Source organism: Caenorhabditis remanei, chromosome X, assembly GCF_010183535.1.
Source record: "Caenorhabditis remanei strain PX506 chromosome X, whole genome shotgun sequence".
Classification (NCBI taxonomy): Eukaryota; Metazoa; Nematoda; class Chromadorea; order Rhabditida; family Rhabditidae; genus Caenorhabditis; species Caenorhabditis remanei.
Genome location: NC_071333.1, coordinates 9,642,704 through 9,663,423, shown reverse-complemented (window position 1 = coordinate 9,663,423; position 20,720 = coordinate 9,642,704). Strand labels below are relative to the sequence as shown.

Below are 20,720 nucleotides of genomic sequence, written 5' to 3'. Positions count from 1 at the left end.
AGATAGTGGAAATATAGTTTTCTGGGAAACATAGCGCGTGGAAAGTTCTGGTGAGATGGTAATAGCTCTTAAAAGAGAAAACACTATTCGAGTAGTCAAAATAATTTAACATCAGAATCATGATTTGAACCTAGAAAAACACCATCCGTGCCACTTTTCACCCTCACACCTCAACAGTCTATCGATAGAGAATCGGCGTCATACGGGCACACACAGGTTATTATTCATGTTTTTCTGACTGGCGCGTTTACAGTCGCTACCGTACCCAATCTTCCAGCTATCGACCGCTTCTGTGAGTATAACCCTACTTACCCATTCAACTACAAACCTTTCTTTTTCTCACATCGTTTTTCTTTCTGAGTGATTCCGTGTTTTCTTATAACTTTCTTTTAAACGCATGGAGTTTTGGCAATTTTTTCTTCTCGATGTTGGTTTTGCGATTTGCTTCCAAAACTGCCTTTTTCACATTTTGCATGAGTTTTAATTCAAAAGTGTAATGATTGATTTTTGATTCTGCACGTGAATGTCATCTACCCAACTTATTGTTTATTTTCAGATCTCGACGCAATGACAGTCACGAAGCAAGTGACGTATAAATACGACGATATTATGTACCATTTCATAATTTATTAACTTCTTATTTTCTCTTCTTCTCATATACTTGATTGTCAGTTCAATGGTCTTCAACGCAACTTAATTGTCTATCATTTTGGCTTTATTAACCACCATATTGTGGTGCTGATCCTCATGCTTCTTCCGATTTAGGTGAGATCTAGGTTCGCGCGGTTCACAAGTAAGGTTACGTGATTTTTCTCTCTCCCGTTGTCTGCTTACTTTTGCTTTGTTAGCAATGATACTTATTGTGTCAAACACATTGACGTTATTCTGTATAAAATTGTATTTCTGAATATAAATGACTGCTCTGATGATTAATATTTGGACATAAGGCAAACAAATTAATAACATTACTAAAAACATTAAAATTGAACAACTTGAAATTATTAAGATTTGATAATTAAAAATGTGAACTGCTGATGAAAACTGGGTTCTTTCAAACTTCGACAGCCATTGGGCCTGCAGTCGACATTGAGACAGCAGTGAGCTGGGTTGGAACTACTTCAGATGCAGTTTGTCTTCTGTGTCTTCCAAGGATGTACAACCACAACAATGTACCTGTAAAATGTCTGATAATGCATTGAACCTCAATGAAGCTTTTCTTACCCAAAATTATCACCACAATCATTGCTACCTCCACGAGTAGAAGGATAACTTTTTGATGAAGTTCTCTTGCTCTAAGATGTAATTGTTCAGTGACTGAACAAGTGCTGACTTGGTTCAAATCGGTTCCGTTGACAATTGAGAACTCAACGCGGACATAGGCAAGGCGATCAGATTTTGCGTGGAAGAATAATCTGAAATAAGATTATTTTTTCAGACTAGATATGAGTGTTTTGCATACTTTGAGTGAAATTTGTCTTTACAGTTTCTTGATTCTGAGTATCCAGTCAAGAGATCCAATCCTTCCCCATCAAAAGTGTACCAAGCAGTTGCACTGCCATTAAGTTCAGATGTTAAAGTATTCCACTCTGTTCTGTCGTCGTCTTCGCATTTGGTGATTGAAAACTCAATTGGTGCGGAACTAGACACATACAAACGAAGGGATACAGCTGGTTTCATTCTTGCTCTTTCCAATAAATGAGTGATTACCATTTCCACCATTGATTCTGATCCCTTGAATACTCGCATAGTTTCATCCACTCTTCTCTCATCTGAAAAATTTGTGTTTTGAAATCTCCTTCAATAAAAGAGATAACTTACATGGTTCTTGTATGTACTCCTCGTTCAACTCATACAATCTCATCTTTGCTCTGAATGATTCATAAATTGCAACATAGCCGATAGTGTTTTCCACTGCTTCGATATGCAAGTACAAACTGCAAATAAAACTTGAATTTGAAAAAGTTCTTTTTTCCAACTCACCCAAACTTATCTTCTGATTCGTATTCATATCGAATAGGCTGAAAATCTGACAGACAACTTGAGTCCTCAAAAAATTTAGAGATGAAATCGATTGTTGGTTTCTCAAGTATCGCTGTTCCACTTTTCATCGGTTTGAAAATTTTCAGCTTTGGTGAAAATTCGCAGCGACTGATATACAGTTGAACAAGTCCAGTGCAATTGAACATTTCATAAAGATCGACGTGAGCATTATTTTTTCCTAAAAACAGATCTAGTGTTTCGGTAACAAAACAACAATCAGCATTCAATTTTTAGATTAAAAAAAAAGTAACTGTAAACCAACCTGCTTTGATGAAATCTTGAATATTTACGTTTCGAGATATAGTGTCTCCTTTATTCAAATTAAACGCAACAGTAGTGTGCTGGTCACCCTTCAGTCTCCCTTCTGGCGTATTTACTCCGCTGTAACCAACTACTCGGAAGTAGGTGGTTCCCATGACTTCGATTTCTCCTGATTCAATAGTCACATAAACTCTGAAAGATATTATTTTCCCAAATCCGTGTGGTTTCAATCAATTACCCGTGGTAGATTTTTTCTTCCGGACAGTTGAGATCATTCAAAAAATGAGAAATTATTTCCAAAGCTTCTCTGGTCAAATTCATTTTTTTGTGATTGGCATCGACAGGAATTGTGTATTTCATTGACGAGTAACACGCACTGAACGAAATAGTCGAAGGAAGCTCTTTTTCAAATGTTAATCTGACATCAGAACCGGTCACCAATGCTATAAAACGTAAAAGGTGTTTGATCTAACACAATACAATTACCTGTATCTATCATATGTTTGATCGGAGCAAAGTAGGTATTTTGGTGATGAGGTAAAACAACATAATCGAAACTCCAAAATGTTGATTCAATTTTGTCGAGAGTAGAAGTAATTTTGATAACTTCTTCATCATTTTCACCGCGAACCCAAGTATGATGGCAGTTGTAGATGATAACTTCTCCGATTCCACTATGATCTACAGACTCAATTTCCAACCACAAACTGAAAGCAAACATTGGTAATCAGAGAAACGGATTATGTTTTACCATACCCTGATATTAACATCAAAAATTAACAACCATTTACCAAACTAACGAAGGATAGAATTCTTCAATATAAATATTACTAACACTACGTTTTTTGAGGAGTTTAGCAATATTGGAAATTAATTTCAAAAGACACAAACTTCAAGCTATTGAACCATATATTTCATGCATGACTTACTAGGAATTCGATCTCGACACGCACTTCTTCATATGTTAGGTGACAAACTTAATTGACTGCGCTGAATTAAAAACGCTAAACAAGATTCATAACCGATTTTAGCACAGAAATCTCATTCTATTATCCCTCTACAATACTCACTGATCTGGAAAAGATTCTTCATCATCTGCACATTTTTCTTTTAGTGAGATGAAATCATTCCAGTAGCGGGCTATCTGTCGTCTATTCGTTTGAACGAGATTGATGTTGAATGTTTTCCAGTTCTTGCATCGTGACATTCGAATATCTATACTCCCTTCCAAAGTAGCATTGATGCAAAATGCTGTTCGTGGCCAATGGTTCCCAGCCAACACTCCTGCGAATTACCGTTTGTCTAAGAGAAAGTTCTTTGTGTAGCTTACGTCGAGGCAGAATTGTAGAGAAGTGAACATATCTGGAGGTACTCTCACGTGGTATAATTGAAAACGGAACGTGGATAGTGGAATCCCAATTTTTGAACGGAATCCATTGGGACGTTAACTCTCCTTCTAGAAAATCTTGTTGAAACGAAGATCCTATTTCTCAAACTTTTTCTAACTCACCCATAGATGTGAAGACATTTTCCCGACATCTCTTAAAAATGAGAGAACCACTAACAAACGAGTTCTCCGCACGGACAGTGATGTTCAGCCCATTTTGGATCATTGAGAGAAAACTCGAAGTCCCATTGAGTTCCACAAAAGTCAGTTTCTTATCAAGTTGAATGAACCGCAAAGTATTGTTTTTTTCAAAATCCCATAAATCAACATAGACACTGGTATTCAATTGATTCTCGATACAAAAAACAATATCATCGTGAAGGTAAACTATAAAACAGTGAAACTCGTTTTTAAAAGTAAAGTAATTTTGAGACTTACTTTCAGACAGAACATGAGCAAGTTGGATGGTGTAGTCTTCAGACCCCCCAGAAGTGATGTTCACATCAAGTCTAGCATCATGACGTGCATGATACATGAGACATTTCAGAATTTTTGGTAGTAGAAGTACAATCAGGAAAACTTTCGTTTCCATCATTCAACTTGAGTTTTTGTTCTCTTGAAAAGATACACAAAAAATGTGGTTGATGCAAGTTACACTCAACACCCTAAAAATCATTTGGCCCCATCTCATAGTTGGGCGGAGCAATGAATCATCTAATGGTTCCAAGTGTCTTTTTGTCATGCTGCTGTCAGCAAACAGTACAGTACTCCTGTGCAGCTCTAAAAAATGAATGCAGTTTGTTTTGATTTGGTTGGATGGTAGACGGCCCATCAAACAACTTTACAAAATTAAGTGATGGGAAACTGACAAATCCTAACTTGAGCTTCCAACTTTACACTGATCCATTATTGATAGCAAATCATAAAAGAGAGAACGAGTGGGAGGGAAAGTAAGGTTCAAAAATAGATGCAAGACAAACAGTGAAAAATTTATTCGTTACCAATAAAAGACAATGTTAAGATGGAGTAATAGAAACATCGATGAGACGAATTGGTGGAAGAAAAATAAGGTCCAAAATCTCATACTTGCAACGGGCCGGGCCGGGCCGTGACGAGAATTTCCAAGGACCGGCCCGGCCCGAAGGCTCGGCTGACAAATTTGAACTGAAATTTTGAACGAAAATTTGAGTTTTTTTGAATTTTTTCCAAAAAATGTCGAATTTTTGACTATACTTCAGAATTCAATCAAACGATAGTTATGCATCAAAAAATTGAAATTTTTAATGTAAAATTTCAAAAAAATTCAGTAAATTTGGTAAAAAAATGTACCTTTTTTTGAAGCCGGGCCTTCGGGCCATGCCGGGCCGTAAATTTGCAAGTATGCAAAATCTTAATTAGCATGTATATTCAAACTTTTTCACATCAAAGCAATGAGATCATTGTTCACTTTTCATGTAACGTATATGAGAATCAAAACAAAATAGTTGTATCCAAAAAATTGGGCTACAAAAAGGTGAAACAATTTCCATGCAAATCGCTATAGTAACATAGTTTGAGAGAGTGATTAAAATTTTAGGGAAATAGGAATTTCAGGAATATTTAACGCGATTTTTTTCTTTTCGAATCAATATCCGACTCCAAAGTACACAGTAGGAATAATATGCAAGAGATTAATAAGAGTTTGAGATATCTGAGTGGTGAGGTACGAAGACGAAATGTTGGAGAGGAGGAAGCACGATAGAATTCTGAAACAACTCTCACTTTCATTGAAAAAGTAGGTTGTCCATGAATCTTACCAATATTTTCAAACTCGATATGGTGGATCGTCGTTGTCATCTTCCTCCTCAGAAGAATCGTCGTCACGGTAATTTGGCCTTGGCATTCTTTCGTTTCTTGGTGGAACTGAATCAGTCTCAACTTCTTTCGGTTGTTGTTGAGCAGCAACGTTTAGTGCAGCTTGCTCTCGAGCAGCATACGCCTCTCTTAGGAATCGAGGACGTTCTTCGTTTAGAATAGCCTGTATTTTTTGTCTCGAAACTTCCTTGATCCGTCGCATAGTCTCAGCCTGTCTTTCTTTTTCTTTTTTGATAAATCGAGGAATACTCCTTGAATTCAATGTTGCATACTTTTGTCTCAAAGTTTTCAACGCCTGTCGTACTTCGGCAAATTGTGGACCTGAAAGTTTTCCATTTTGTACAAATCGCTTGAACGCTTTCATTAGGTCAAAAAAAAATCTTAAATTATCTCCAAAAACATAGTATTCAAATTGTTTTTTATGCCCATTTTTCATGCATGTGATAGTCGAAAAGAACATATGCCAGTCGAACCACTAGTATATTATAGAACATCATTGTGATCATTTACAACATTCACCAACCTTTCAAAACTGGTAGTTTCTGTGTCACGCTGGTTCCTGTTCCTGTTTGCATTTCAATTGCTTCTTGCATTCGAAGTGCTCTTTTCTCGAGATCACACTCCGATTCAATACGCAAAAGCGCACCATCGTATTTAGTTATGTAGCTTGTTGAATTCCTGTCTGTTGAATACCTCTCTGAAAAATCTGGCTGTGAAACTATGTAACTTTCAAGATTTTAAATTTACCGTATTTATCCCAATAGTCCATGAGAACGTTTATTAAGTCATACGATTCCATTATGATTGAGCTACCCTACAAACATTAATTTATAAATTACAAAAATATAAATATCAACAGAAACAATATCACAACTGATGAGATATCTGCTGAAAAACATGATGGTTCGAGAAGGATGTGAAGAAAAAAGAGCTAAAAACCGTGTTACATTTGTTACCGTACTACCGAAAAAATGAGATGAGTAAGGGCTATTTGACACAAACGTTGTAAGTTGCGTGTAGTATGATGAGAAGAGTATGATGAAAAGAGTATGATACATTAGCAAACGTTTAATCTTCAGAAAACAACTAGTTATTGACGCGCGGCTCCCAGATCGCCTCGCTCTCTGACAAGAGTGCAGCACGTTAGATTTAATCAAAACATAAAAGAATAATTGGAGGAAGATGAAGAGAAAGGAAAAAGTGGCAGAAGCTAGAGAACATCAAGAAATAACCAATGCAAGAAAGAGGTAACCAACATAAAAGGAAAAAGAAACATGCACTCAGAGAAAAAGGGCGACGTGATATAGAGGGCGATGAAGGTAGAGAGGAGATTAACGGATACACGAGAAAGGAGAATCGATATAAGCCAGGTGGACGTTGGTTCAGAAGGGATTTGTTTGAAACCAAGATTATCGTAGGCCAAAAACAGTATTTCAGGCAAGATTTTCTTAAAATGACACATTAGGAGGAATGAAACAAGAAACAACTATTGAAACAGAAACAACAAGAAAGAGAAAAAGGACGACAAGTTTCGGGAGCCACTAATGATGTTCACCTTTAAAATTTGATTCAAAGCATGAAATAGCATGAAATAAAATTTTCAATAGACTTCAACTACGGCCATATTTGGTAGTAGTCCATTTTTAAAAATATGGATAACTATGGGGACAAGGCGGAGTTTCAAAACAAGAAACGGTGAATAAGAAAATAAGTATCTGTTGAGTACTAATTGAGATATATCATGCAATCCTTCACATTGTTAAAGAGATTTCAATACATTTGTAATTTATAGAGCATCGCATATGCTTTGTTGTGCACATTTATAATGACATGGTGAGCATTAATTAGTCCGAAGCCGGTAAGCGGGAATATTCGAGATAAAAGGGGGGAAGAGGGGAGATTAAGAAATATGAGAAAGGAAGAGAGCAAAGAGAAACCGGAAAATAGAGACGAGGGACAACGAAAAAAGAAGATGTGGGGAGGAGAAGAGAAAGCACGAAGGGGAAGAACGTCATCGAGTTGTTTCATCATGGAAGCTGCAAACATTGAAATGACCAGTATCGTTGCAATCTAACGATGAATTTGGTGGTATATGGATGGTCCTGACTCCAGATACTGTTGTCTCGTAATACACAAGTCGCGAAAGTATGAATGAGAAGCAATAACTGATCCGACAATCCAAACACAATATTTTAGGTTACACGCAGAAGACGCTCAAACTTTGACACGGCAGAAAACACAAATTTCATTTTCCAGTGGTGCAGTGAATAAACTCTATAGCAAGAAGTTGGATGTCTCTTCAAATTTGATCCGAAATTCCACTGAACATTGCGTTGCCATCAGAAAGAAAACGTCTTTGTATAGATCTAAGCATCGTCCCATCATAGTTTTGAATAGCCTGGAATACAAAATCTTGAATACCATCTCTAACTCTTTTGAGAAGGCTTGGCTGAAAATTGAATGAAAAGTTGATACGATATTGAAAAGAAATTGAAACAACGCTTCTGGGCAGCAAAACGCTCACATTCGATTGATAGTATGATCATTTGATAACTCAAGAGACTTATTGAGAGAACCTGCATTTTTAGATTTTGTTTTGTTGGAAAATCTTGACTGGCGTAACAATATTTTTCTTTGATGTAACGAACAGATTAGCTTTCGTGGAGGATGTACACCAGCTTTCCTGGAGAATGAACATCATTTTTCTTTCAGAAGCGCAGATAGATCGGCTCAATAGGCAAAGAATGGTCCCAACCGCAAAGAACGATCCCAAAAAATAAAAGAACGGTCCCAAGGAATCGAATGGTCCCTACCGCAAAGAATGGTCCCAACCGCAAAGAATGGCCCCAAAATTTTGGGTGACACGAATTTTAGAATTGAATGGTCCCAACCGCAAAGAATGATCCCAACTCAAAATTTTAAAATTTTCCAGCAAAACTAATTTTCACGCCTCTATTTACCTAGGTTTAGGAAGGGCCCGTGGAAAAAATTTTTTTGGGGGATTCCGAATCAGTGTGCTGAAAGAGGGACAAAGCTTACACAATGAGTGTGATTCTTGTGAGGGACCACTTTTCACCATTCTCTTAGGCTTAGGTTTCTTGGAAATTCGGAAAAAAAATTGACAAATTAATAGCTTTTGCCAATTTTTTTTCCAAAATTTCTAAGAAACCTAAGTCTAAAAAAAATGTTAAGTAACAAAAAAGTTCTCTCCCACGTCTTCAGTCTCACACCTTCAGCCAAAAATCAGCCAAAAAATTCAAAAATTTGAGTCAATTTTGAGGGACCATTCTTTGCGGTTGAGACCATTCTTTGCGGTTGGGACCATTCAATTCTCAAATTTGTGTCACCCAAAATTTTGGGACCATTCTTTGCCTATTGAGCCGATAGATCTTCTGTAAAATTCCTCCCAGCAGTGTTCATGTTGGAGGTAGTAGAGGTATTCCAGTATCCTCCATACAGTGCCACGGCATAAGTGAGACCATAGAAACTTATGGAAAATGATGTGATGCTGCATGTGACATTTGGAAAGTCAACAGAACACAATTTCTCTTTTTTGAACAACCCTAGAGCTTATTACTAATATAGCTGTTGCAACCTCAACTCCAGTAGTTCTCCAAACATTGGGTAAACATCATTGCAGTTGGTACAAGCCAAGATTTTGGAGGCTCGTCATCGTTGTTACACAAAAAAGACGACTTTATTCAAGATGACATTTTCCATTGCAAACATATTCGATTCCAAATTGTAGATGAATTTCTATACCTGTTCGACTACACATTCAATCTGAAAAAAAATGATGAAGTGAGAACTTGTTCGTAGATCTACGAAGTTGGTTATGATAAAAATACAAACAATTGAAAACATTATCGTATTTTTCAAATTAATTTTCGAATTGGTTAAGAACAGTTAGGAAATTCGCAAGTTTTAAGAACCGATTGGAATCACAAAACCCAAAAATGGGTGAACAGCCATAATATAATGCGCTCTATTGAACACGATAAGCGCGCGCCGTTCAAGTCTTGAAGTGAACGTTTGACGTTACAATCAAAGTTTCTCTTCATTTTTTATATTATGTTTTAAAATACTTAAAGATTGTATAAGTTTCACAGGACGGTGAAGGTCAGAAAACCAAAAGAAGACAGAAAATGGAAAAAAAAATTCCTATTTTTTTTAATATCTTCCAGCTTACGCCAGCTTTTAGATTAAAACATATATGCTTGTTACATTAAAACAAGATTTGAGACTCGAAGAATAAAAAACGCTTTTCTGTATCACATCGAAATTCGAAATAATGTGTACATAATCCAACCGATTGTAAGATTCAGTGCATTACGATGCCGTTTAATTTAGTTTAAGAAATTGTCAAAAAATGTTTTAGATATAGCTTTCGTCCACCCAAACGGTAAATGTTTTGAAAATTACAGAAATAATTGACCCAACTTGTTTCATTCATGAACTAATACAAAGGTTATTACAACACAGCAAGTAAACTTAATATCTCTGAAAAACTATATATATATTATTTTTTCTTGACATTGAGAAATGTTCTGTCTGTCTACTAACACGAACCCTCCTCTTAGCAAGTTTCATCATCATCCTCATAAACGAAGGTCTTTCCAACAGATGGTGACATTCTGGTCAGATGTATAAACTGAACACGTGAAATTTCTAATAACTCCACCACTTCACTATTTTCTCGCAATGTATACTATCATCTGTTTTTTTGTGCTTGTCTCAGGTCACATACACAAGCTTCTAAAGTTCTTTTCTTGAATGTACTTTCATTTCTCTGAGGTATACTACGAACATATGAATTTCTATAGATCACATTTTCCATTTCGGAAGCAATTCAGTAAGAAATCAGTAATCTTTTTGAGAAAGCAACAAACTAAACTGATGATATTTTTCTTTTCTTTGATTGAAATCGATTCACCAGTCACGTGTTTTCGTTCTCAACCATATACACAAACGCTTTCCTGAAATAAGGCTGTGCAGAGACGGGCCCACATATTTCTCATCAAACCAGTGCATCGCACTCCAATTCCTTTCCTTTCCTCCTTTCTTCCCTTTTCTCGTCTTCTCTTTTCTCAATTGACTTTTGCAGTCTTTTTTGTGCGAGCGCCTCGCATTTCTCCGTTCATGTGGTGATGTATTATGAAGAGCGCATTCGTGGCAGTTAGTGTGTGTCTGTTTCGTTTTAACTTATTGATCGGAGGGTAAAAACTATCACTACATCTTTGTTCCACTTTGTTTTGATTTTGAAATAGACTCCAAGCTTTTGTTGTATAATAAAACAAACTTGGTTTTTCAGGTATCCTGTATAGACGAAACGATGGAAAATGATACGGATCTTTCGGTAACATTAGGAATCAGAAAAAATGAACCTTCTTTTCTATTCAGGTTCCCGACAGCACTGATCAGTCTTCTGCGAGAAACGCTCCAAAAAGTTTGGTAGTCTGTGTAGCTCCTGAACCAGACTGGCAAGAATGTTTCGAAAGAGAACAGTTAATGAATATCATCCGAGATACCGAGAAAAAATTTGATGATGAATACAAGAGCAGAACACACACCCCGGAAGAAGTGGAGCAGTCTAAATGCATGTATTTCGAGGCTCAACAAGAATTTGGATATCATGTGGAGACTTGGCCACCCATACCAGTGTCGTCCACTTTGGAAGTTGAAAAAATAAGTTCTCAAGAAATCTGAAATCAATTCATTTCTACATTTTTAGATATCGGACGATGAGGGCGAACGATGGAGTTATCTTGTAAGCAGAATAACTGATTTCAAAACAAGAGAACGTCTCTGCAAAAAGGACTGTAATGGTAAGAATACTAACTTCTAAATTCATATCATATTCAACGATTTTCAGATACTGTACTTGTCGTCGTCGACAGCGAGGACATTTTGCTGAAAGTGGCAAATGACGCTGTGCTATCGCCATATATTGCTGTAATAAAATCAGAGTAAGCATCTCAAAAACTTCTTGAAATATATATTTATCAACTCAGAGATGACATGACACCGCGTGTTACCAGTCGTTTGAAGCCCGCAATGTTGCCATCCTTGGAGGGCGTTGTTTACGTGTGCACTTTGAAAACGTTGACCTGCTCCAAATCAAAGCTGATGCCGTTTGCAAAACTTTGCATCTTTCACAAAATCAACGATGTTGTTGCATTCAAAAGTATTGTAGCTGAACGTACTGAAATCTCTCGACTTGCGAAAATGACTTCAACCATCTGGGCTCCGTTCAACATATTTGATAAGCCAGAAATAGTTGAGTGTGCTGCGATGGTAGGCTTTAACTTGGCGATTGGACTCAGAACATTTTTATTTTTACAGTTGCTTGGTGCTCGTGCAGAAACCTGTGACAAATCGTTCCTGGATTTTGTTGAGTAAGTGTTTTGTCGTTTTTTTTAAATTCAAATACTTTTTCTTCACTAATGGATATTTTAGAAAACACTGCTGGAATCAAAAATCAAACGAGCGAGCTGCATATTCAGCTTGGGCTGACAGAGTGGTTGATAACAATTCGAGAAAGGTTCTGGAGAAATCACAATCAATTTACCAAAACCATCATTACAGAATGAAGAAGTTGAGGAGATTATTGGGATTCGCGTCGAGTTTTGGTGGAACAATGATTTAACGGTGGCTAACGTGAAACGATTTGTGGAACCGACTAAGGAAGGCCCATTTGACGTTGCACGTCCGTGGATTGTTGAGCAAGCCGAACGTTGAAATTAGCAACATATCAATAGCCAAACAAGATCAACTCATCCATATATGTATCAGCTTTGTCCAAAATTATTTTCTAGTTTTTTCTCATTTTAAAACCAAAATCGTCCTTTTTGTATTCTCAATTCGTGTCTTCACTTTTTATCTCCCCCCTTTACTCAGAGAAAAGCGCATTTCTATAATTCGTTGGTCCTCCATTCCAAATCTTCGCTTTTTATGATCATGTGCATTCCATACTCAAATTGGATGTATTACATTTACTAGAATTATATCTGTAATAAAACTCATTATTTGGTAATTTCACATTTACTCGAAATCGAAAAAAAGAAATTCGCAAAACTACGCAATTTGAAAAAGGGTAGGACAAAAATATACGGGGAAGAAAATGTGCACACACGTCCATCTACTACAAACTACCAACACAGAATTGGTTTCTAGAAGACACAAAATACTAGCAACAAAGCATTTTACGTTTTGGATCGTTTTTAACAGAATAATATAAGAAATGAGTGTAGTAAAACCAGTAGATAGCATAAAAAAACGGTTCGAGAGGAATTTTGTTCTAGTAAGTGGAGCGGATCGACGAGACAGCGGCATGAGCGACGAGAAGTTGAGCTAGAAGACGTGACTCGAGATAAGCACGAGTGTCGACAATCCAATCACGAGCCAAATGAGCAGGTTGACCCTTCAATAGTTGTACAACACGGATAGCCTTGTCCAGATCTCCATTGTGGACGTATTGCTTGGCACGAGAAAGAATCTGAAATCGATTTTACATTCTAACAAAGCTGTTACAACTTTTTTGGGATTTAACCTGATTTTTTCTCATATCTCCAAACTTTTCTCAAATCTCCAAAGAAGATTTCGCAACATTTTTTTCAAAACTACCACACAAGAAAAAATCCTACCTCATAATTGTCGGTATTATTGACATCAATCAGTTCCTGCTCGGAGTACTGTTTCGGCAGATCGACAAGGAAAATTGACTTGACGTATGACCAGAAATAAGCTCCTAGTGTTCCACCATTCTCATCGATCGAAGCAGTTTTGCGTCCGACTTTGTAGAGTTGCTCGAATCGATTCTTCAGATCTTGCTCTGTGTAAGTTCCAACGGTCGTAGCTTGTTGTGGGAAGGAACCAATGATGGCGTTGACAAATGCATCCTCTGGGTTCACCTGAAAGTAGCCAATAATGAAAAAGAGAAGTGAGAATACTATTCCTAGATTTTTATGAAAATCCCACAAACAAAACTACTGTCGTTTACGATTCGCTTCCTCGGCTTAATCTGAAAACCATTCAAGCACTTGAGAGCAGGTGAGGCTTGAAATGGTCCAAATGAAAATCTCAAGAATGGTTCGGTATTCAAGATAAACTAGACGACCTCCATAAATCTCGAGTCCCACTGAACCTGAAAAACGTACTTCTTTGAGAAGATTCAACGACTCATTCAATGGGAGTCTTCTCTCATCAATGTTGTTTCCAGCCTTATTTCCATGTTTCAAAGTGTCAATCAAGTTGTGGCAAGCAATCCAGAACTGTTTAGCGCGACGATTCTCATTGTCAAGTGCAACACGACTTCCAAGAGCCTCCTCAATACCTTCCAATCGGCTCAATGCTTCTCCGACTTGCTTGCTATGATGGTTACGTTCACGGAGAACAGCCTGAATAGATATTCATTATTTTTTGTTCCACCCAATTGAGAAACTACCTCTTCGACCTTTTGGTTCTGCTCAATTTCGAAAAGTTGTCTCTGGGTACGAATGACTTGTTCCAAATGCTCGGAGTGAGCTGATGCGGTGCGCTTAAGCTTGTCTTCAAGTTCTCCTTCCCACGAGCTGCGGCTTTCAACAAGCTGAAAATAGTATGTCTGATGTGTTGCTAAAAATCTCTGAAAACTCACAGCTCGCTCAATTTCAAGTTCTTTCTGGAGACCGACGCGGCTCATCTCAATTCCTAACTTCTCCGAAGCAATGCGCTCATCAGCAAGACGTTGTTCTTCGAGAGCCTTCGAAATATGCAACTCCTCACGAACTTGTTGATCGGACAGTTGACGACGAAGTTGATCTACTTTGAGGTGGGCGTGGGCGATCAAAGCATTGAGCTCTTCCTCGTTGAGATTCTTGTCCTGCAAATATTCATAATCATATATGTTGTTTAGCTTTTAGTTAATTTTTTCAATCAAACACTTTTTTATTTTTCCAATTACAGTATTCCTTTTTAAAAGGAGTTGACGATTGAGTGTTGCCCACACACTACTCTCATTAAAATACGAATATCCATTCGGTTTTTTTCTGTTTCTCTTTATTTGACATGTTCTCTTCCATTTCCTTCTTCTGTTTCTTCCCCTCATCGCGGTCAAGAAGATGTATTATGACGTGCCCTATAGTGGCGGAGATTGACTCAAGCCCATTACAGTAGTCTTCCGAAGAAAATGCGAGAAGCTGGGCGGAGCTAGAGATACGCCACGTCGCGGCGACGCCTTCTCAGCCATTGGCTCATGATCGGCACACTGGACTTTCTCTCATTACCCTCGCCTTTTTCACTTTCAATTTCCGCAGTTTTCTTGACTTTTTCTTTTCTGCAACTTTCTCTCCACAAACTCACTTTAGCATGAACATCTACGTTAGGAAGAATGCTCTTCATCTCAAGGGCAAATTGTTGACGAGATTTCTCAATCAAATCCTTGTACTGGTTGAGAACAGCAGATTCTTGACGAGACTGAAGATAGTTTGAGAGGTTGTGAATAATTAGTCATTTAACTAACCTTATTGACCAAAGCGTTGATTTCGTCGAGTTGATGAGAAAGTTTGTTGGCAGTCTCTTGAGCGTTGAGAAGAAGTGGGTTGGTAGCGGTAACCGCGTCCTTCTTTCCGTCGTTCACAATCTGTAATCATGTTAATCAGTTTAACTAGTAAATAATGAACTGCTTTTAACTTTTAACGCCGATATTTTAATTACTGCTACTCACCTTGCGAAGACTGTCAATGTAGTTTCTTCCATCAACTTCCTGTCCACTATCGACACGAGCTTCAGCTTCAGCTCTTTGGAGAGCAGCAGTAACATTCTCCCAGTTCGCATTCTTGGCGTCATCGACAGTCTGCTTCAAGATGGTAGCGTGCTCGTTGATAGCATTGATGGTCTTCAGTTTGGCCTCAGTAGCGACCCGGACTTTTCCTTCCGCAGAGAAAATTGCGATCTTGAGTTTATCCTCGAGTTCTGAAAATTGTAATTTCTAAGTTGTTTTTGAGAAAGTATACCACTTACGCTTATTCTTAGCAGCAACGATTTCTGGGGCGAGCTTTGGTTGAACTGGGGTCACATCCTTGCGAACATCGACCGGGTCAACATGGACAGGCTCTTTGGGAAGAACTGGTGGAAGTGGGGTCAATTCCAATGGAGGGAGAGCATTTCTGTTTGTCTTCGAAACTGCCAAGCTAATATCCTTCACAGGCTCGATTTGCTTCGATTTGCTGCAATTTATACCCTTTTCCGTGATAAACAACGATTTCACTCACTTTAATGGCGACTCTCCCAAAACTGCGCCGAAAAGTTGTTCAGCTCCTGGGACATTGACTTCGACCTTGTAGCGGAATTCCGGGTCGACGTAGGAATATCCAACAACACCTCCGGCACCTGCGACAGCAGCTCCGACAAGAGCCAAACCCTTTCCACCGCCAGATTTTCTGCAAGACTCATTAATTTTGCGGAATTATTTAATTGTGACTCACTGTGGTGGTGGCACTGGTGCTTTTGGTGGAGGAGCAGCTTGGTTTGACTGTTGGCGAGCTCCTTTCAAGGTCTTGCTGACTGATCGTTTCTGTAAATGGGGCAATTTATTTATTTTTCTGCCTTTCACGATAAAAGGTGAAAACAAGTTACTTACCGATGCAATTCGAAACATTTTCGCGACGAGCAGCGAATAATTTACCTGAAAAACAATTAATCAATTTTTTGCTGAGAATTTGTGAAGAGAAACGAAATAACATTGGAGATAAAAAGATACAAACATCTTGTTTAGTGTTCGAAGATTAATTTGCGCGTCATGCACACAAAACGCGCCAACAGTCCCTCTTGCGCATTTTTTGCACACACTCGACCACACATCACTTGCAATGACGGACCAATGAGAAAGATGAGAAGAAAACGTTATTTAACGAAGATTAGAGTAGAGATAACCAAAATCAACACCACGGAGTGAATAATGTGAACAGAAGGGTAGCAATTTTAATTTCTCCAAAATTTGTGCAAGATGAAATTGATGTTTTGCAAATTTTCCCGCTGTCATTTTTCTCGTCAATTCAAATAAATGATAAATTAAAGCAAAACCATCCTAACATAAGAAACTCATTGAAAAACCAATTCACATTTGATAAATGGTGTACAAAACTAGTCAAGTTGAAAACAGGATTCACCAATTATCTGGTCAAGGTCAAACGTACTTCGGTGTAGTCAGACGGTTTATAATTTTCCTTTTATTTCAAATCATTCCCATTCCAACCGCATTCGGTCATGCCTTGATTTTTTTGGTGGCTGTCTAATTACATGATTATCTATGTTGGTATTTTTCTGTGAAAACCTTCGTGACTCAAGATTTTCATAATATTTTTTCGGTCCACGGTATTCGTAGCAATTTTAAGTAGGAACCTTCATTTCGTTTACTTTATGTACTTCCCATAACTCGTGAATCATCCAGATTTTTTTTGAATACGAAGGACGTTGAATGAACTGACAAGAAAAAGAGTGGTAGAAAATGAGAGACGGAGAGAAGTACCGTAGTTTGGGGCGCGGGTCTTGCTGCGAATTGCCGTTGAGAGTGCTGCCTCAAAGCCCTGCGCTCCCTCATCCCTTTTGCTATTGATTCTCTTTTCTTTTCTCAATTTCCCTCGGGCTCGTCGGGCCCACGCTTCTTCTTCTTTTCATTTTCATTTTTTTCGTTCTTTCTGTTAGAGCAGCCGCTGCTGAATAAATATTCGAGGCGGCCCATCGTAATTGAACTTCTTCAGACTCTTCTCACTTTCTTCTGCCCATTTCTCCCAACTCTTCTAACTTTCAAATTCCAAACTTTCAGAAGATGTTTCTCTCCAAGCTTGGAGCCCTGTGCACGAGGATGGATTTCCGTGAAGCCAACCTTCCAGCGGCTTCGTTTCATACAGTTGCAGCTATTTTGGTATGTAAACTTATCGAAAATCTGGGGCAACCAACTTTTTCCAGGCTATCTTTTCGATGATGTCCACTGATTGGATTCTCATTGAGGATATGAGCGCCAAGAATGGAACCTTTGCCTTGGATTCACTTGAAATCGCACAGATGTTCATGAAGAACTCCGAGCCATGCCGTGCAATTGGTAAACCTTTAAAAAATTACAGAATGTAGTTGTTGAGAAGTAACCCTGATGTCTCTTGCTTGTTATGAAGCTAATAAAAAAGAAACGGATACACAAGTATATAGATCCGTCTTGGCAGCTTCTCAATCTTGTTGTATTATATAATTCGCTACTGATTGCAGGTTGTCATGATTTCTGGGAAGCCGTCCGTTTTGGCGGATACGTCGACGAGAGTGGAAAATCACATGTCGCTTTCCACACACCATCGAGAGGTATAATTTTTAAGACTTCAAATTCAGAAAAATGTTAAACAACGTGTAGTTCTCGTTGATTGTATCACTCCGTCTACGGCCAACTATTTCTACATCCTCATTGCTCTTTGCTTCGTGATCTCTGCGACGTCATCCTTGTGCGCTACGATGAGTCTTCTTCCACCACCAGCACCATTCCTGGCTTGGCTCCGAAGCAACTCAATTTTGGAAATGTCGAACAGTAAGTTGGAAAGCGTCTTCCAGTTTTTTAATCATTTCTTCTTATCTTTCAGTGTTGCTAACTCTCTGCTGCTGTACAATTGCAATCGTTGCTCAAACCGACATCTCAGACCAGCGTCCAAATGACATCGTTGCCATCGGAGCTGGAGTTTTCCTTGTCTGCATCTCGGGACTTCTTTCTTTCCTCGCTGCCATGGCTAGCATCCGTCAAAGGTTGGTTTAATGGACGGAGTGAATCATGAAAACTAATAATTATATTTTATAGCAACCGCAAGACTCGCATGCGCCGTATCGACAACCAACGTCTCCTCTGTGCACGCTCGCTTCGCTCTTGGAGAGACGCCGGACGCCGTCCAGAAGACGTCCGCCCAATCGTTGATTTTGAAAGGTGCGTATGAGGCCAAGGATCTGCGCAAGCATAACATATTAGAAACAGCGAGCGGATTATCAAGTCTGGGGGAATTAGTCACGGAGACTTATGATACTACAACAGACTTGAGGAAATAGAAATGAGCACTGGTCTGTCTGATCACGTGCAATCTACAATGTAGTTTTAAAATGTCAAACAATCTGATTTTTGTCGCGAATGTCTGTCGCGCACAATTCTAAGAAATTGTCAACCGGAACTTTATGAATCATAACTATTTTGGATTTCTAGTAGGAAAAGCAAAATGTTACTAGATTCCAAGTTTGAAACGGAGACATAACACCCGCTGCAATAATTAAAGTCAAACAAGGAACATTTGAGCTTCTTTTTTCAAAAACAAAATTCGTAAAATAAAACAGTTTTAAAATCCAATCAATTCGATTTTCAGATACCTCGACGAAGCTACCGAGTTGGAGCAAACATCTTCTCAATCATCTTCTCAATCAAACCCTGCTGTCTAAATCAAATCACTCCCACTGGCTAACACTAGCAACGAAAATTCTGTTAACATGTTCCATCCTCATTTCTGCACCCTACACCTTGTACCTAAATCAAATTTCTATCCATCTACCATTTCCCTGTACCACACTCAACCATAGTCACCTTTTTTGCTTTGTACACTTCAAGCAATGTGAATTCTAGTTTTCAAACTCCGGTTACTGTACTATTTCCCCTTGTCACAGCATTCTATCTTTTCCATGCAAACTAACTTCCGGTTGATTATCTCATCCAAAAACACTTCCCGTGTAGAAATTTCTTCTGTATTTTTCCCCTTCCCCGACCCCGCATACCATGTCCATGTGCAATTCCAAAAATTCCGATTTAATGATCCTCTCACCAGATGCTTTTTAAATTCATATAATTCCGAAAAAAATCCCAAAGCTTCAGTAGGTGAACTGTAACCATAGCTTTACTCTTCTGTCTGATGGAATCCCCGAAATATTGCGATTTTACTTTTCTCTGTCCTTTCCTTTCGTAATAATTTTAATAATTTTAATAAAGATGAACAAGGTACTTCATAGATGTAATTCCCGGCAATTTCTCATAATAAAATCTTTCGAAAATTTGGGGATTTGGAGTAATAAAATTTTTAGGTTGCCCCAATTTTAAAATTCTAGCCAATTTTTAAACGTCAATTCCAAACACAGTTCCTCTTCTAGAATGTTTGATTGACAGTTTTTCAACTGTTGAACTGATAAAGCTGTCATCGCTATTTTGTTATCAATAACACAACCCAGCACAATTTTCAATGTTGTTGACGTCGACTGTACACTTAATTTCAATCAATTACACCCACCACAACTCTCCATCTCGTGCCCTGGCACAGCATTGTGAAATCACTGGCGCCCCAAAAAAAGAGTGACAGATGCACGTCGAGAAGAGGAGCGACCGCACTGTTTTTGTCTCTTCAAGGAGGCGCTCGCTCGAAGGAAAAAATATTATGAGGAAATCGATGAGCACAGTCAAAAACAAGTGAAATTGGTAACCATTGCATACAGACGCACGCTCACTCATACAGACGTATTCATCTTTTCAAAGACTGCAATTGTCTTAGATTTTGATACATTTTTGACCCAACTGCCCAGTCGAAGTTAGTCAATATTTGCAACACTTTTCAAATCAAAACTTTTGCTGTCATTTTTGATTGTTTTGTGAGTTTGAGTGCGAGTATGCATATTGTAAAGTGGAGACACTTCTTGCCAGAAATAGGATTTGTTTGTTTGAACTATAATTATCTTTACTTAATCCTTTTTTTATTCATTTTGGTATTAAACCTTATCTTTCAAAGAACTTTTGATTGTTTGTCAGTTGATCGCGATGACAGTTTCCATTTTAATTTCTTTTCAGCATTTAAAATGCGCGCGAAAACTCCCCTCGCAGAACAGGCATTCAAAAATGGGTGTAGTTGTCAATAAATTTCTTCGCGCCAGGGAGCATGATATCTTTTACTAAGATCAATATCTCATTGGACCAATATATTTCATTATATAGATTTTATTAGATTGGTTGTTGGTCCGAGAGCGAGCACTTTTCTCATAGATACAGAAAAACATTTTTGAAACGGACAGTTTTTAAATATGAGGGACACTGTTTGGAGATGTATAGAAAAATCGTCCTCTTACCGTGATTGACCAACATTTGAGGAAACTAACATATTAATGTTTGATGAAAACCAGCTTCAGAATTTCCAATTCCAGATCG

At 38.1% G+C, this 20,720-nt stretch overlaps 6 protein-coding genes across 6 annotated transcripts; 3 read left to right on the top strand and 3 right to left on the bottom strand.

The window, feature by feature from the left end:
- Positions 1–1,051: 1,051 nt before the first annotated feature.
- On the bottom strand, positions 1,052–4,283 carry GCK72_023874 (uncharacterized protein; the record flags this gene model as incomplete). The annotated part of the gene is made up of 12 exons (XM_053735604.1): positions 1,052–1,173; positions 1,222–1,412; positions 1,460–1,769; positions 1,819–1,934; positions 1,981–2,218; positions 2,303–2,493; positions 2,540–2,744; positions 2,788–3,008; positions 3,372–3,585; positions 3,632–3,757; positions 3,812–4,075; positions 4,127–4,283. The coding sequence occupies 12 exons, from the start codon at positions 4,281–4,283 to the stop codon at positions 1,052–1,054; spliced, it is 2,355 nt and encodes a 784-aa protein (XP_053579170.1).
- A 1,190-nt stretch (positions 4,284–5,473) lies between these two features.
- GCK72_023873 (uncharacterized protein) lies at positions 5,474–5,704 on the top strand (the record flags this gene model as incomplete). Its single annotated transcript, XM_053735603.1, has 1 exon — positions 5,474–5,704. One exon carries the CDS (start codon positions 5,474–5,476, stop codon positions 5,702–5,704), a length of 231 nt encoding a protein of 76 aa, XP_053579169.1.
- On the bottom strand, positions 5,493–6,341 carry GCK72_023872 (uncharacterized protein; the record flags this gene model as incomplete). The annotated part of the gene is made up of 3 exons (XM_003109583.2): positions 5,493–5,863; positions 6,066–6,239; positions 6,290–6,341. The coding sequence occupies 3 exons, from the start codon at positions 6,339–6,341 to the stop codon at positions 5,493–5,495; spliced, it is 597 nt and encodes a 198-aa protein (XP_003109631.2).
- A 4,533-nt stretch (positions 6,342–10,874) lies between these two features.
- On the top strand, positions 10,875–12,280 carry GCK72_023871 (uncharacterized protein; the record flags this gene model as incomplete). Its single annotated transcript, XM_053735602.1, has 8 exons — positions 10,875–10,898; positions 10,943–11,218; positions 11,274–11,367; positions 11,415–11,508; positions 11,554–11,836; positions 11,885–11,937; positions 11,999–12,083; positions 12,128–12,280. The coding sequence occupies 8 exons, from the start codon at positions 10,875–10,877 to the stop codon at positions 12,278–12,280; spliced, it is 1,062 nt and encodes a 353-aa protein (XP_053579168.1).
- Positions 12,281–12,839: 559 nt separating this feature from the next.
- On the bottom strand, positions 12,840–16,178 carry GCK72_023870 (uncharacterized protein; the record flags this gene model as incomplete). The annotated part of the gene is made up of 12 exons (XM_053735601.1): positions 12,840–13,037; positions 13,186–13,452; positions 13,699–13,938; positions 13,986–14,129; positions 14,178–14,402; positions 14,882–14,995; positions 15,042–15,161; positions 15,246–15,493; positions 15,542–15,747; positions 15,793–15,960; positions 16,006–16,094; positions 16,161–16,178. 12 exons carry the CDS (start codon positions 16,176–16,178, stop codon positions 12,840–12,842), a joined length of 2,037 nt encoding a protein of 678 aa, XP_053579167.1.
- A 1,170-nt stretch (positions 16,179–17,348) lies between these two features.
- On the top strand, positions 17,349–18,979 carry GCK72_023869 (uncharacterized protein; the record flags this gene model as incomplete). Its single annotated transcript, XM_003109618.2, has 7 exons — positions 17,349–17,444; positions 17,489–17,621; positions 17,783–17,872; positions 17,922–18,092; positions 18,145–18,304; positions 18,357–18,479; positions 18,907–18,979. 7 exons carry the CDS (start codon positions 17,349–17,351, stop codon positions 18,977–18,979), a joined length of 846 nt encoding a protein of 281 aa, XP_003109666.1.
- Positions 18,980–20,720: the final 1,741 nt, after the last annotated feature.